General features: G+C 42.3%; 1 protein-coding gene and 1 pseudogene across 1 annotated transcript; both read left to right on the forward strand.

Annotated features, from left to right (window-relative positions):
* The first annotated feature begins 857 nt into the window (after nt 1-857).
* LOC123428720 lies at nt 858-1,234 on the forward strand (annotated as a pseudogene).
* Nucleotides 1,235-7,632: 6,398 nt separating this feature from the next.
* Nucleotides 7,633-12,791, forward strand: LOC123427652. Its single transcript, XM_045111743.1, has 7 exons — nt 7,633-8,132; nt 8,401-10,395; nt 10,466-10,669; nt 11,061-11,153; nt 11,346-11,795; nt 11,902-12,001; nt 12,531-12,791. The coding sequence occupies exons 1-6, from the start codon at nt 7,716-7,718 to the stop codon at nt 11,995-11,997; spliced, it is 3,255 nt and encodes a 1,084-aa protein (XP_044967678.1). The 5' UTR covers nt 7,633-7,715; the 3' UTR covers nt 11,998-12,001; nt 12,531-12,791.
* The last annotated feature ends 1,562 nt before the right edge of the window (nt 12,792-14,353 follow it).

Raw genomic sequence — 14,353 nt, forward strand, 5'->3', positions numbered from 1 at the left:
TAAATGATTTTTGGAGAAAAGAAATAGCAATCTATAATGCAGCTGCTGTTTAAATTTGACCTGTTTCCAAGTGAATCGACAAAAAATTGTCATTTTGACGAGTGGTGGATAAATACTTTTGACACCCAACCATTTGGGTCAATTGTACATTAAATATGGCCTAGTATTTTATAAAAATGATTTGGTCCAATTTTACAAAAAAATATATGGTAGGTCCTTCACAAAAAAACTCATTTTGGGCACTAAAAAATGGAAATATTAAACATTTCATTTTTTGGAAAATGTAAATAAGGTCTACAGAATATGAAATTTGACATGGTATTGGTTCATCATTCCTAGAAGGTGTGGAAAAATGTTTGAGAAAATTTCCTAAATATTAACATGTTTATTTTATCAAAAGTAATAGGGTAAACAAACACAATTTTTTTTGGTGATTTCCTATTGGCTAAAACCTCCTTCTCCGGGATCAATGGCGTGGCAGGGAAGCCAACCCCACTCTAGCTTATCTGAGCCGTCAAAGCCAACGGATCCAACGTCTCTCAACGGATCAAGCGAAAAAAAAAACGCAAACCCTACCCTCATCCCACCTAGACCGATCCACCCCCTCCCCTCGTCCCACCCACACCGATCCACTCCTCCCCACGTCTCCCACATCGCCGCCGCCACTCACCCATCGCCTCGTCCCTCCCGAATCTTACTGCCGGTGTCCTCTCCCCGTCCTTTGTGCTTCCCTCCCACCTCAGGCGGAGCCCCCATCAGTCCATCTCCCTCTCCCGGGACACATCTCCGCCGCCAGAGATGCCCCGCGATTCCTAGGTGCTCCTCGTAACCGTCGGAGCTCACCACCCACCAACAGCATGAGGCCACAGGTGCTGCTCACCGTGCTAGCCGTCATCGCCGTCCTCGCAGCAGCTCTACTCCGAGCCCACAGCCAAGGTGAGGCCAGGATCCTCCTTTCTTTCTTCATCTCCTCGTCGAGTAAGTCAATGTAGGTAGTAGCAGTCGTATTGACTTTCATTGGCTTCTTCCTGTAGGTGTGATGCTGTGCTGCGACAAGTGCTGCATTTTCACTAGGTCCTTCCAGCCGTAGTGCAAATGCATGGACGTCTCGCCGACCGGTTGCATCCCGGCAGGCAAGACCTGTGCCAAGTCCACCGTCGACGGCCACAACAGCTTCCAGTGCAAGGATCTCATCACCAACTTCTGCAAGACCTGCTGCATTGAGGCCACGTGATATATTGGATCTGTTGTTCGTCCCAATAATGCTGATCAGCTTGTGCTTTTCCACTTTCTTTTTTCAGTCTTTCCGGGTCACTCCGCATCTTTATCTGGGTCGATGCTTGCTTTTCCACTTTCTTTGTTCGATTGATTCGATCTAGGGTTGTAGGTAGCCTCCACAAATGAGGAAAGGAGAGGAGGACAAGGAGCCCTTGACGTCCAGTGCTCCTCAAGGCCCAACGACAAGAAACGACAACAACATCTTCTTTCATTCAGCACAAGGACAAGCTGCGGGTGTGACACCAATAGATGCAACCATGTGTTTTGGTTATACTTTGTAGCTAGTTATATTGCACTCAGCAGCATATCTGGTTGTATGAACATGATGTAAAGATCGTGAGAGGCTAATTTTGCCTATTGTTTGAAGAATTCAGTTTGTTTCATTTGAAATGTTTATCGTTTGTGTACTATGAAAATGTGAGAAAAAGAAGCTGATGAGTCAGACCAACAAGGCCAAAGTCCAAAAAGTAAATGAAGTGAGAAAAGGCTCTAGCCCAATAAAAAATTGATTGTAAAAAGGTTGAGGTCCTCCAAAGGAAATGGAATGTAAAAGGCTTAAGCCCAAAAAAGAAACACCACATCTCAGAAAACAAAAAAGGCTAAAATGTTGGCCTAGCCCATGTAGTTGACAAAAAATAATAGGAAAAAAATATAAATGAGCTGAATTGTAGGGCTAGGCCCATATAGACGATTGAACTGGACCGGGCTGATTCTTATCAACGACCAATCCAATTGGTCGTAACTTTGCCACGTCAGCTTGCCACGTTGGATTCGACGTGGCTTGTGCAGACAACCAATGACCAAAACAATTGGTTGTAGAACCAACGACCTTTCATTTGGTCGTAAATGTCTTCGACCATTCCAGAAAAAAGGTCGTTATAGTTCATTAGAGACCCTCAGCTTTTGACCGTCTGTTTTTGGTCGTAAAAAGGTCGGAAATGGAATCAACAACCATTCAGAGACCAATATTGAAGGTCGCAAGTTAGCATATTTCTTGTAGTGGAAGTCTTTACTGCTCTATTATTTGAAATTCTTCATTAGCTCTTTCAGGGATTTAGCCACCAAACCCAAGTTTCGAGTGGGTCTATTCCTTTCCCATGATCGAGCCATAACGTCAGGTAAGGTGGGATCCCATTCCCACATTATCTCGTACCGCTTTGCACCTCTACGCCCTTGTTCACCTGCGTTAGGGACTAACTCAACGACGATCGGGCAGTTGTCCGAGCACGAAGATGCTAGGTGAACCACTGTTCGCCCGAGCACGAAGATGCTGGAAATAGGTCTCGCCATTGTTCGTCCGCACACACCCGATCCATCTGCACACGCACATTGCTATTGCCATTTATTAGGACAATAAAACTGAGCCTGAACCGAGCAATCTTACGCCCTCATGATTTCTGGTCGTTAGATCTCACATTAGGGTCATTTCTGGTCGTTAGATGCTTTGTCCTAAGGGGCTGCTACTCCCGAAGAAAAATCCGAGATTTGTGGTTCATCAGGCCTTTGTCGGCCCATTAACCTCTACCCCATTCGCGGGAGGCGAGAGCCTGTCGTTCGTCTTGATCGACAGAATCAGATCGACTCCTTCTCCCGACCTCTCGTCTCTCTCACGACCAGGCGACGACATACCTAGGGTTGGAGCCGGCGTGGAAGATGGCTCGGCTAGGAAGCCGATGCCCACCAACGACTTCCATCAGGCGTTGTCCCGGTCCTCCTCCCGTCCTTCCTTCCGCCATATCTCTCTCTCTCTCCAGGAGGTTCATCTCTTCGCGGTGTTCAGCTGCCATCCGAGATCTGGAGGAGGAGGCCCGACAAAATCGAGCCTGTTTGTAGTGGCTCGAAGGTTGCGGGATGCAGCCGCTTGAACTCGCCACTATCAGCAGGACTGAGGCGCAGGCTCCACCTCGCGTGGTCATGTCCGGCACATCCACTGCAGGTTCGTGTTTCCCCATTTTTTCTCCTACTGCTATTCTAGGATTTTTGAAGTTCATTGTTCATGTGTGCTGTATTATAAAATATCGACTAAAGAAGATGGTTATTTCTATGCCAAAGATCTTTTGTTGGTGAATCTATAGGGAAGAAAGAAAGAAAGAAAAATATGTGAATGCAAAGTTTGGATTTGTAGCAAGCAAATGGGTCATGCCAATGCATTGCGTACTATATATAGCAACGATATACATCAGGTTGCTTTTAGAATTATATTGAATTACTTCAGAGTTACTGAATAACCAAACATTAAAACATGCAAGAAAGTCCTCTGTTTGTTTTGATCCTACAGGAGCCCCTGCAGCCCTACTGTTCTTGATCCCAAATCCCATGACCAAGCCCCCAGCCCTACTGTTCTTGATCCCAAATCCCATGACCAAGCCCCCAGCCCTACTGTTCTTGTTCCCAAATCCCATGACCAAGCCCCCACCTCCTGGTTGTCTAATGAAGGAGTCCGCTTATAAAAAGTGAGTTCTCTTAATCCATATATATGGCCTCTCCTCACATGTCCTTTCTTCATATTTAAGAGGCCCTCAAGCTTTGTTAGTTTTCTGATAGATATGGAGTTCTAATTTGATAGCCCCAATAATAGTGGGTACCCATGGAGTTATGTATCTTTATTGTCAATCTGACACCGTTTTTTCGCCTTCTATCATGTTAAGCTTTATTAATGGATGATATGTGCCATGTTTTTCTTCTTATTCTTTTTCTTCATTTTCATGTGAAAGTATTCGATATATCTTGGGTATAGACGATTTATTTGCAGAATGTCCCAGAATTTGTGAATCCTGGTGTGCAAGAATCAACACAAATGCTGAAACATGATTTTTGCTAAAGGTACTTATTTTTTTCCGTTCCCAAGATTGTCCTCATGTTTGCTTCTAGAACTTTACTTAGCAAGGCTTATGTGACTCATGGAGTTTACTTACCAAAGATAATATTACCAGTTTATAAATTTTTTAAAGAAGCAGACAAGAAGTGCACTCACTCTACATTAAAATAATGAGACGTGTAATAATTTCGACATTGGTTTAATATAGGAAATATAAGATGCACATAGAGAAAATCTCGTACTGGGCATTCTTTTCTTTTACTTATTTTTCAGCGACATAGATTTAATTGTATCAACATGTGTTTATGCTTTACAGTCTGACGTGTAACCAGGACTAGCTTTTTTGGTTTTATTTCTTCCTCGTTCATGCATCTCCTCTTCCCCAATTCTTCTTCCATCTATGGAATTTGTTTTGTTCACTGGTGAGGTTCCTTGTGCCAAAATGCAGGACGAATTCGAGCAATAAGTTGCTCTGGGTCAAGCAGCACATCAACTAAGTCATTGTGCACTTTTGCATTAGCGATATATAAATTTTAAATCTATTTACCTAATGTATAATTGGCTAATTGCACTGTTCATGATTGTCAGGCTATAGCCAACTCAATCTTTGACACTCTTGCGGATGGAAGCAATGTAATCAATCAAAACTATAACTAAATACGTTCACCCGTCCTTGCTCAATTTACACTAATCTATCACTATATTTATTTGATAGGTAAACACAAGCAGTAACAACAACGACCGGGAGAACACTGATGAAAATGAACAGTGGAGTGCAGATTTCTCCTATACTTGATGCAACGGTGCTACCATTTCTTACTTAGTTACACATAGCACCATCTTCTGCCAAGTAACAAGAATCACCATCTTCTGACGTTGGAACTCCAAGCAAAAATGATTCAGCCACAACTAGCAAGAAGTCCTACAAAAGTTCTAAGCTACACCTTAGAACCTTAATTGCTCCATGTCTGCTCAATATTTATTTACAAACAATTCTGTGGATTACAGGGCTGGAACTGAAGTCAACAAATTGCCTTCAGCAAAGAAGATGCATTGATACTAAAAAGATCTTGGATCAGTATTTGAAGTGCTAATAAAAGGAATGACAACCTTCTGCATATGTCCATCTTTTCGAGTGATTTAGTTTTCCACTAATAAATATATCACATGTGTACAAATGCTAATGCATGATCAGAACAACATTGTCTTCTGTGCCCTGCATAATTAAACATGCAATTCTACACGTATGGTTATTCTACCTCTTAATAATGTTTGGTTCGATAGCCTCGTGTCTATTCCTATAATAAAAATGCATTGATTCATATTCTACTCCCTTCGTCCGGAATTATTTGTCATAGAAGTGGATATATCTAGATATATTTTAGATCTAGATACATTCATTTATTTCCATTTTGTTGACACAAGTAATTCCGGACGGAGGGAGTACTATTCTACCAAGAATATTTCACTCTCCGTGCCATATTATCTCAAATTGTATTAGCATAACAAAATGCACCTTTTTAGTTCCCAGTTAAACTTTCTCCTTGCATGGGCAGAAGCTAACATTTGATCTGGCCATCTTATTCTCTAAATTCATATGACAAATCAGAAATCTTACCCTCAATTCAGCAGTGAAAGCAGCAGACCTGTAGTGCCCACCACTGAAAAAATTGAAGCCTGGAGCTCCTTCCTCTCTTGTATCATGGTACCTCCTTTTCCGAACGCAGGTGGAGTCACAGTAAATACGGACAAACTTTATTCATCACTTATCCAAAAATTATTTACTAATAAGCTACAGATATATGGTGCAAAATTCCTGCAACAAAAAGATATATGACGCAAAATGATAACTGAATAGTTATAAATGCTTGAATATTACACACAAATTAATCACGCAATATAATGACCATTAGGCTAACCTATCACATACTATTCTTAAGTATAGAAATTCTACAATAGAAGGTATAATTACAATATAAAAGTTAATCAACAACATGTTTACATATATCTGTACCTTAGCTCATCTGTATCGCTACCTAACATTAAATTGCAACAATAGATGGACGCAGCAATGCGCGCCGGCATGATCTAGTATTGACAGTTATCATATGTGAAAGGAGAACCGGAGAAACCAATGTCCTGCAATTCACATAACATCAAACAGTTCCTGAATGCTTCCATTTGAGATTCCGACCTTCTCGCTTTTGATATATGCTCATGCTGCCACAAAGATTCGTTAAAATCGCCGCAAACGAGCCATGGTTCTTGTGAGACCCCTCTTAACCGAGTAAGATGATCCCACATTTTGTATCTAATCTGTACTCTTGGCTCACCATACACAAATGTCATACACCACTTCTTATCAGCACCTCTATCTTCCACAGAAACATCAACATACCGCTGACACGAGTCCAACAATGTAACTATCAAAGATTCGTCCCAAACCTGAACTACTCTCACCATAAAAACCTTTCAGACCAAGTCTCCATCTTAGCTTCTCCATCTTATCTGCAGCTTGCCTTGTTTCACAAAGAAAGACAAGCTTGGGGATATTGGCTTTTGAGAGGGCTAACACCTCGCGAACTGTCCGACGGTTCCCCGCCTCCCGATAGTTCCAAATTAACGTATTCATTGTGCCCGGTGCGACTCCTCTCGGGAGCCCGTCGAAGTGCTTTTATCATCAACTGAATTAGCGCCTGTACGCGCTCGTTTGTTGTGAGAACTAAGCGTAAGGGGTGACTTCTGAACATCCTCCCTGTTACGTGATGTAATTGCCAAAACCGGATGCGCTTTAAATTGTAGATCACCCACAACCACATCCTCGAGAAGAAGAAGCTTCCTCACTCGGTCACTCCTTTCTCCTCCTGCATACTTTCAGAATCCTTACTTACGGCCTCCTCCATGTACAGTCAAAACATTTGTTGTATAATTTCCGCATCAATTTTTTTAATCAGTTTTGAAAAAAATGCAACATCAAGAACCAGGATAGGGTTATTCGCAAGAAAAACCAGGATAAGTTTTAAATGAAATGTTATTAGAAAGTTATAGTAATTTTTAAGCTTAAAAAGGTTATATTATACTCCTTCCGTTTCTAAATATAAGTTTATTTTAAGATTTTATTAGGGAATTACATACGGAACAAAATGAGTGAATCTATATTTTAAAATATGTTTATATACTCCCTCCGTTTCAAAATTCTTGTCTTAGGTTTGTCTTGAAATGAATGTATCAAAATACTAAAACGTGACTAAATACATTCATATCTGAACAAATCTAAGACAAGAATTTTGGGACGGAGGGAGTACATCCGTATATAGTCCCTAATAAAATTAAAAAAAGTCTTGTACTTCCTCCGTAAAGAAATATACAAGCGTTTAGATACTCATTTAATGCTCTTATACTGTACTTGTTTAGGAGTATTTATTAGGAACCGAGGGAGTATTACTGTATGTTTTTTTTTGGTATGCTTATGTACCTGCAGCAGTGGAAGGCAGCCCAGCGCCAAAGAACGCAAAACCCAAACCCACCGTGGGGCCGCAAACCCCTAGCCCACATCCACCGTGCCCGTGCCGACCCCGCCGCCGGAACGGAAACCACGCCCTAAGCTTGCTCGAATGCGATGGCGCCACCGCCGTTAGCCACGGCGGCGGCGGCCGAGGACACCACGGAGCTCCTGGAGGTGCGCTGCGCGGGGTGCAGCGAGACGCTGGAGGTGGAGCGGGGGCTGACGGAGTTCGTCTGCCCCGACTGCGCCACGCCGCAGTCGCTCCCCCCGGAGCTCATGCCCCCGCCCCGCCGGAGGGCGCTGCCCCTGCCGCGCGGCGCCGCAGACGCACGCGGGGCCAGGCTGCCGTGCGGCGCCTGCGGCGAGCTCCTCAGCGTGCCGGTCGGGCTGTCGCGCTGCACCTGCCCTTTCTGCGGCGCCGAGCTCGTCGTCGACTCCGCCCGCCTCCGGAACTACATCCTGACCTCCGCCGCAGCGGCCGTCGTACCGCGCTCCTCGGCATCCGTCCCTCCGGTTGTTGCTGCCCGGGAGGTACATATACTTCTCCATTGTGTTGGGCTGTGAACTTTGGTATTGCAGAATCGAAGAATTTAGCATTTCAGTTGAAAACCACCATATTTTTGCCCTGCACTGTAGTAACTTTGCCTCAACTGGCTCTGGTTTCCAGTGTAGAACAAAGAGCCTTTTTCCAATTCTCCCCCTCACTTGATGATTTCATATGTGCAACTTTATAGTGTGTCTAGTCTAGCTCAGTTGAGGCACACTCCCACTGGCGCACCTTTCTTTTTCTGTGATGCAGAGATGGCAAGAGCGTCCTAGTTACGCAATGCGTGCAGGGCTACCCCAAGCAGAACCTGATGTGAGGCTAATTCCTCCGCGGAGGACACAGGTAGAGCGTCCTGGTCGTCTCATCCATGTGCATCGGGATGAACAAGAGTACCGTGATCATGTGATTGATGGAGAAGAGATACCTGTGGCTAACGAGACTTTTGCAAATAGTAGCCTTCAGAGAAACCGACCTTCACTTGGCCCACTTCTTGGCCGTCGTATTGTAGGTGATGAGGAAACACACGTTTTTCCTCAAAATGAGGTCAAAAATCATGTAAGTGATCAATACTCTGGTTACTCTGTTCAGCCAAAGCGAGCGAAGCTGGCACGCCTGCATAGAGTCATTCATTCAGAGGAGATGCAGGATGGGCCTCTCAACCATGAAGTTTATAGAGAGGCGAGACATACTGAACTGATATATGAGGCTACTGCAACTCATAGAGTTGGATGCTCCACTGGCCCCCAAACTCCAAGTATAGGGGAGAGGCATATGGGGACTCCTACTCAGATCATACAGCAGGTGCGAAAACAGAATTATCATGAAAGTCATGTGGAAGGCAGTCAGATAGACTGTCTAGATCTGGATGGGGTGGTTCATCCGCCAGTCAACCAAGTAAATCATGGAGAAGAGGCATCCACTGAGATGATCGATAAAATGCTTTCAAGGGAGAGCACTTGGCCTACTGGATGTTCAGTTGGACCCAACTCTGTTAATGTAGAGAAGAGAAAGGCATCGACCACAAATCAGGTCAATCAACATATGCAAAAACAACAGTCTGATGCAACTCGTTCAGAACACACACAGAAAGAGCATCCGGATCAGGCAATTCATGAGCCTACAACTCATCTAACTAATAGAGAAACAATGTACTCATTTCCTATAAAGGAGACCATCGCAAGGTATAGCAAGCAGAAAAAATCAAAGTTAGTTAATCCCAAGACTATTGCCGAGAAGAGACATATGGAATCACTGAACCACAATATACAACAGGCAGATGGACAGACCTCTGATACTGATAGTCATGAAATCCAGGTCGATATTGAGCGTCAAAGTAAGGCTAATGGGATGCATGACAACACTTCAACTCTGAAGGGGCGGGAACAGGTTACACCTCCGAATAAGCTGGCCGATCTAAAACAGAAAAATATATGCACTAATGATGAAATCCAGAAGGAGCAGACTGAAGGTAATGTTTCCAAGCAGACTAGTAGTTGGACTCAGAAGAAGAATAGAAAAGGCTCAATAGCTTCATCAAATGAAGGGCTTCAGCTTAAACGTAGTAAACGTTTGGCCAAAGATTCATCTTCTGCTATGGAAAATAAACCTCTAGAAAGCGAATCTGGTGACCTGCAGAATTTTGGTCATAATGTCCAAGTGCCAGCAGATGCTACGGATGAAGAATCAATTGAATGGGTGCCTCTTCAGCAGTGTCCCCCCTCTCCAGATTGTGAAGGGTCAGTTGCCTCGACAGACACTGATTCTGTAGAAAGTGGTAACGATGAGGACTATGTTGTATCTCCAAATCAAAGCATGTCTGAGTCTGACCATCCAGATATTGATAGAATAGTTGCCGATCATTGCCCTAGCACTCCCTCTGTACATAAGGCGCCTCAAGAAATCTCTGATGAATTAGATGACCCTGATGTAACCACAACTCCTTTAGTTCCTGATATGTCTGACCCCGAGCATTTCGCACGGAACTATTTACCTCTAGAGGTCAGAAGGGCCCTTGCAAAGGGAAAGAAAGCTGGAGGTCGTCTTTGTGTCAAAGTGTGGACCTTGCCCAAGGGTGTACGGATACCGGTCTCCTTGAACACTTCGGGCCTGCCAATCGGAGAAAATGCAATCATGTTGATTAACTTTCTAGGCGCACTAGCACGAGACGGAGTGTTGGCACCTCTCACGTATGTAAGTTGGACATATATTCCCAAGGAGAACAAGGATGTTATGTGGCACATTGTTAAGGTATGCATTACTGATGTTGTTCTTTTCCCTGCCTGTAACTTCTTCTCATACTACTTTTTCCCTTGTATAGCTTAAATTTGATGTTGATCCATCTCACGAGTTGTCGCTCCTGAGGTCCATAAGAAACAAGTGGAGGATTTGGAAATGTCATTTAAAACGGAAACACTATGATCCTCATATAACTGAAGAGGAACGACTTGCTGATCGAGTTCCTCGTGTCCTAAAAGAACAATGGCAAGTCCTTGTTGCATATTGGAATACAGAAAAGGCAAAGGTAATACTGTGCATTCTCTTTTATTTATTGTAACGATGTACTCCCTCTGTTTCAAAAAGTAAGTCCTGTTAGCATCTCCATTTTTTTTCTCAAAATAAATGTCCTTCTACACTTTCAATGCAATTTAAGTCATTGTCTTTTTTCTGCACTTTAATCAATGTCATCTGAAAAGAGCTAATTAACTGTTTTTGTGCTTGGATGCCTTGCTTTGTGGGAAAAAAAAGAGGTAATTTAATGACCCTGTAGGAAAAAGAGATGGGCCAAATAGAGTTATAGACATTTTACCAGCAGTTAATTCTTGTGCCCAACTCTAAAAAAGGCATCCATTTTGAAACAGAGGGAGTAGAAGTCTTGAATATTTTGGATGATTAATAAATGCTTGTAAACACAGGCTAGAAGTACTGTCGGCAAAGCTTGTCGTGCGAAATCAACCTTTATCAGTAAAACCGGATCAAAGAGCTTTGCACGAATATTTCATGAAGAGGTAACTCTTATTTCCTTGTTTTCTATCTGGATGATTTGTTCATATGTTACTTCAATGAAAAAAGAAAAAAAAATATGTATCATACCAGCAAGTCCATTACTAGATTTTACATGCAATTATAAATCCAAACTTAGTTTTTGCCCTTGTCTCCTGGACGCGCTCAAGAATTGACATGCCTTGCTCACCGTGCAGTCGCGATCTGGTGACCCTGCTGTTGAGAATTCAGAAGGTTCTGCCATGGGTGCAGAAAGGATGGCTAGTACACGCAGACACAGGTGTACAGTTGGGCCCTCCCCCAAAGACCTGCAGGACAAGTCAGCCTCGCAAGCTGCGAGGGCCAAAAGGAAGGCTGGAGATGAAGCCTCCACACTGAGAAAAGAGGCGGCAGTAACAGAGGAAAGTCGCCCCAAAAACTCCCAGGAAAATGCAGTCTTGGAAGCTGCAAGGGCTAAAAGAAAGGCCGAAGATGAGGCAGCCGCTCTAAGGAAGAAGGTGATAGTGATGGAGGAAAGCCAGAAAAAGCTGCAGGAGGACTTGGCAAGAGTCACGGATGCAATGAGTGCTATGCAGAAGATGATGTCAACTGGTGGCTTACCAAATGGATTAATGGGTGAACCAGCGATGCCACCAAGTTTCCAACAGGTAACATCCTTGTAGTGAAGTAAACTGATTTGCCTGTGGGGGATATATAGCTGATATTGACTTGTGACAATGTATCTAAACCAGACTTTTTCGTGTTACCTGCCAGGAACAAAATGAAGCAAGCTCCGATGATGGTTTGGAGTCGTATATTGTTTACTCAGGGCTACGTCATCCTTCCTCGCATAATCGACAGACTCGATGAGATGGTAATATCATGTCATATGTCCAAATACAGACTCGATGAGATGGTCATACCAATACGGCAATACCATCTCATATGTCTAAATACGCCTCCTCAAGAGCTGAGCTGTGAAACAAAAATAATTAACACAAAAATGTCAAGCTTATGCTGCTTACTGAAAGCAGCGAAATGCACCTGAGCTCACATGCACCTGTGGTGAACAGTAAAATAAACACAACTTAAATGTCAAAAATAGTGGAAAAAATTATGCGCGGGCTGTTGTAGTGTTTTATATGCCTGTAAAATTTCATGTGGAAAAGAGCATTTTTTTAGCCCCAAGGAACAAATTTTGTTGTGACTAGCAAAATTTTATAGCACCAGACTTCTCTTTTGTACCTGGTGCAAAAAAAAGACATTTTCCATCAAATTTACAAGCATAAAAAGGACTAGGGAGTTTACATGCCTCGCTGTTTTTCTCTTTCAGAAAAGCATGTTCGGTGTTTTTGTTTTCTATCTGTGCGCCTTTGACTTATCGGGCTCGTCTTGTTTTGCAGATTGGACCTGATCAACTGATGCTCGGGGTAGAGAGCGGCAGTAGTGTTCACCTTTTAGCCGGATCTTAGTTTTATAGGCACCATTTATGGTTTCTCTCGGGTAGAAGTGATCACATTCCACCCATATGATCCGTATCTCTTGTGATGTTTCTTGCACTGTTGTAAGAGGCCAACTAGTTGTCTATCCTGATATGTAGGACTGAGAAGAGAACCAATCATGTTTTGCTGATGTGTGTGATGACAAAGGAGTGTTTGCCTGAACAGAAGCAAAATTTGGAACTTTGTTCAAACTTCACAGCATGTTGCTGAAGTGACGCCATGGCATTTCTTCAGTTGTCAGCCACAGCATAGTCAAATAATCTGTCAGAGGGAAGTATTAAGAGATAAGTGGAAAGTGCCTTTTGGCTCGGGTGAACAGTAAAGTCGAAAAAAGTTCAGAAAAATTAGATTTTTTTTAGACCAACCTTGTCAAAAGTTTCAAGTGCATGCAAAAATTTGGCATGAAATAACATTTCTATAAAGTGTGGCAAAATAAACAAAATTGTTACTCTGACAATGCACATTTTCAGAGTATTGATTTTGTTTATTTTGCCACGCCTTGTAGAAATGTTATTTCATGCTACATTTTTACATGCACTTATAACTTTTGACAAGGTTGGTCTCAAAAGAATTCGGAATTTTTTGAACTTTTTTCGAACGTTTTTCGACTTTACTGTTCACCCAAGCTCAAATGAGCTCGGGTGCCAAAACTCCACGTCCGAACTACCACCGAAGTCTCAAACACAACCCTGTACTACGAAACCATCTAATTTACAACCATAAACTTAACCCTAAGGTGGTTTTTGATTGGTTTTGACCAGTCAATTGCCTAGTTAGTGCCAAGTTATTTTTGGATCAAATTTTGGCCAAATAAAAGATTCCAATAAAAAAGAAACAATTTTCAAAAATCCACACAACCATCATTTTCAATCTGCAAAAGTCTCAGCAAATTTTGCCAAGTATAAAATAATGCAGAGCAAAAATTCAAAGCCTTATTGTTTCAAATTTTGGCAATTTTTCTTTTCAGAAAACATTGAAAAAAACTCTCAAAAATCCGCACAACCCTTAGACTCAATGAGTGAAAGTTTCAAGAAGTTCTGCTCGCTGGATAAAAGAATAGAAGCAAATTCCAGATTCAGGAGATGGTAACATGGCGTACAACTTGACGCTGACTAGGCTGTTGACCGGCAAAAACCAGTCAAAAACCAACCGAGGATTGTTTTTTGTCCTGTTTTGAAAGTTCAGGGTTGTATATTAGACGGTTTCATAGTTCAGGATTGTGTTTTAGACTTCGATGGTAGTTCGAGGTTGTAATATGGACTTATCTCAAGTATTAATGCCACATATCAATTTGTATATGTTATGGAAGGTTATATCTATTGAAATGGAAGGTCATATTAAGAATAAGAGAGGCGATTTTCTATGCATGATGGTAGCTACACACCCTTTGATATAAGTGTGTTTTTTGATATATGAGGTCTCGGGTTTCAATGCAATTGGCGTAAGTGCATTTTTGTTGTATATGAATGACCTTTTATCACTTATATCTATCTTTTTTGTTACTTTTTGGCACAGGTGTCTTTTCGTTATGTAGAAAGGGCGTTTCTCACTTCTCTCGGTGTTTTTTCCTTGCCTTTTGGCATAATTGCATGTTTGCTTGCATGGCTGGTCCAAAACCACGATATTTTTGCTATAGAGTTATTTTTCATATTTTAAAATATTTTATTAAATTAATCAGAGATAAAAATTTGGGCCATGTGTAGCTACCACCATGGGTAGCAAAT

The sequence above is a fragment of the Hordeum vulgare genome, chromosome 2H (genome assembly GCF_904849725.1).
Source record: "Hordeum vulgare subsp. vulgare chromosome 2H, MorexV3_pseudomolecules_assembly, whole genome shotgun sequence".
Classification (NCBI taxonomy): domain Eukaryota; kingdom Viridiplantae; phylum Streptophyta; class Magnoliopsida; order Poales; family Poaceae; genus Hordeum; species Hordeum vulgare.

Excerpts from the sequence above, each read along its gene's own strand:
- LOC123427652 (XM_045111743.1), top strand. The coding sequence starts at position 7,716 with ATGGCGCCACCGCCGTTAGCCACGGCGGCGGCGGCCGAGGACACCACG. Across the intron at positions 8,133-8,400 it reads CGGTTGTTGCTGCCCGGGAG|AGATGGCAAGAGCGTCCTAG; the intron begins GTACATATACTT and ends TCTGTGATGCAG. Across the intron at positions 10,670-11,060 it reads GGAATACAGAAAAGGCAAAG|GCTAGAAGTACTGTCGGCAA; the intron begins GTAATACTGTGC and ends TTGTAAACACAG.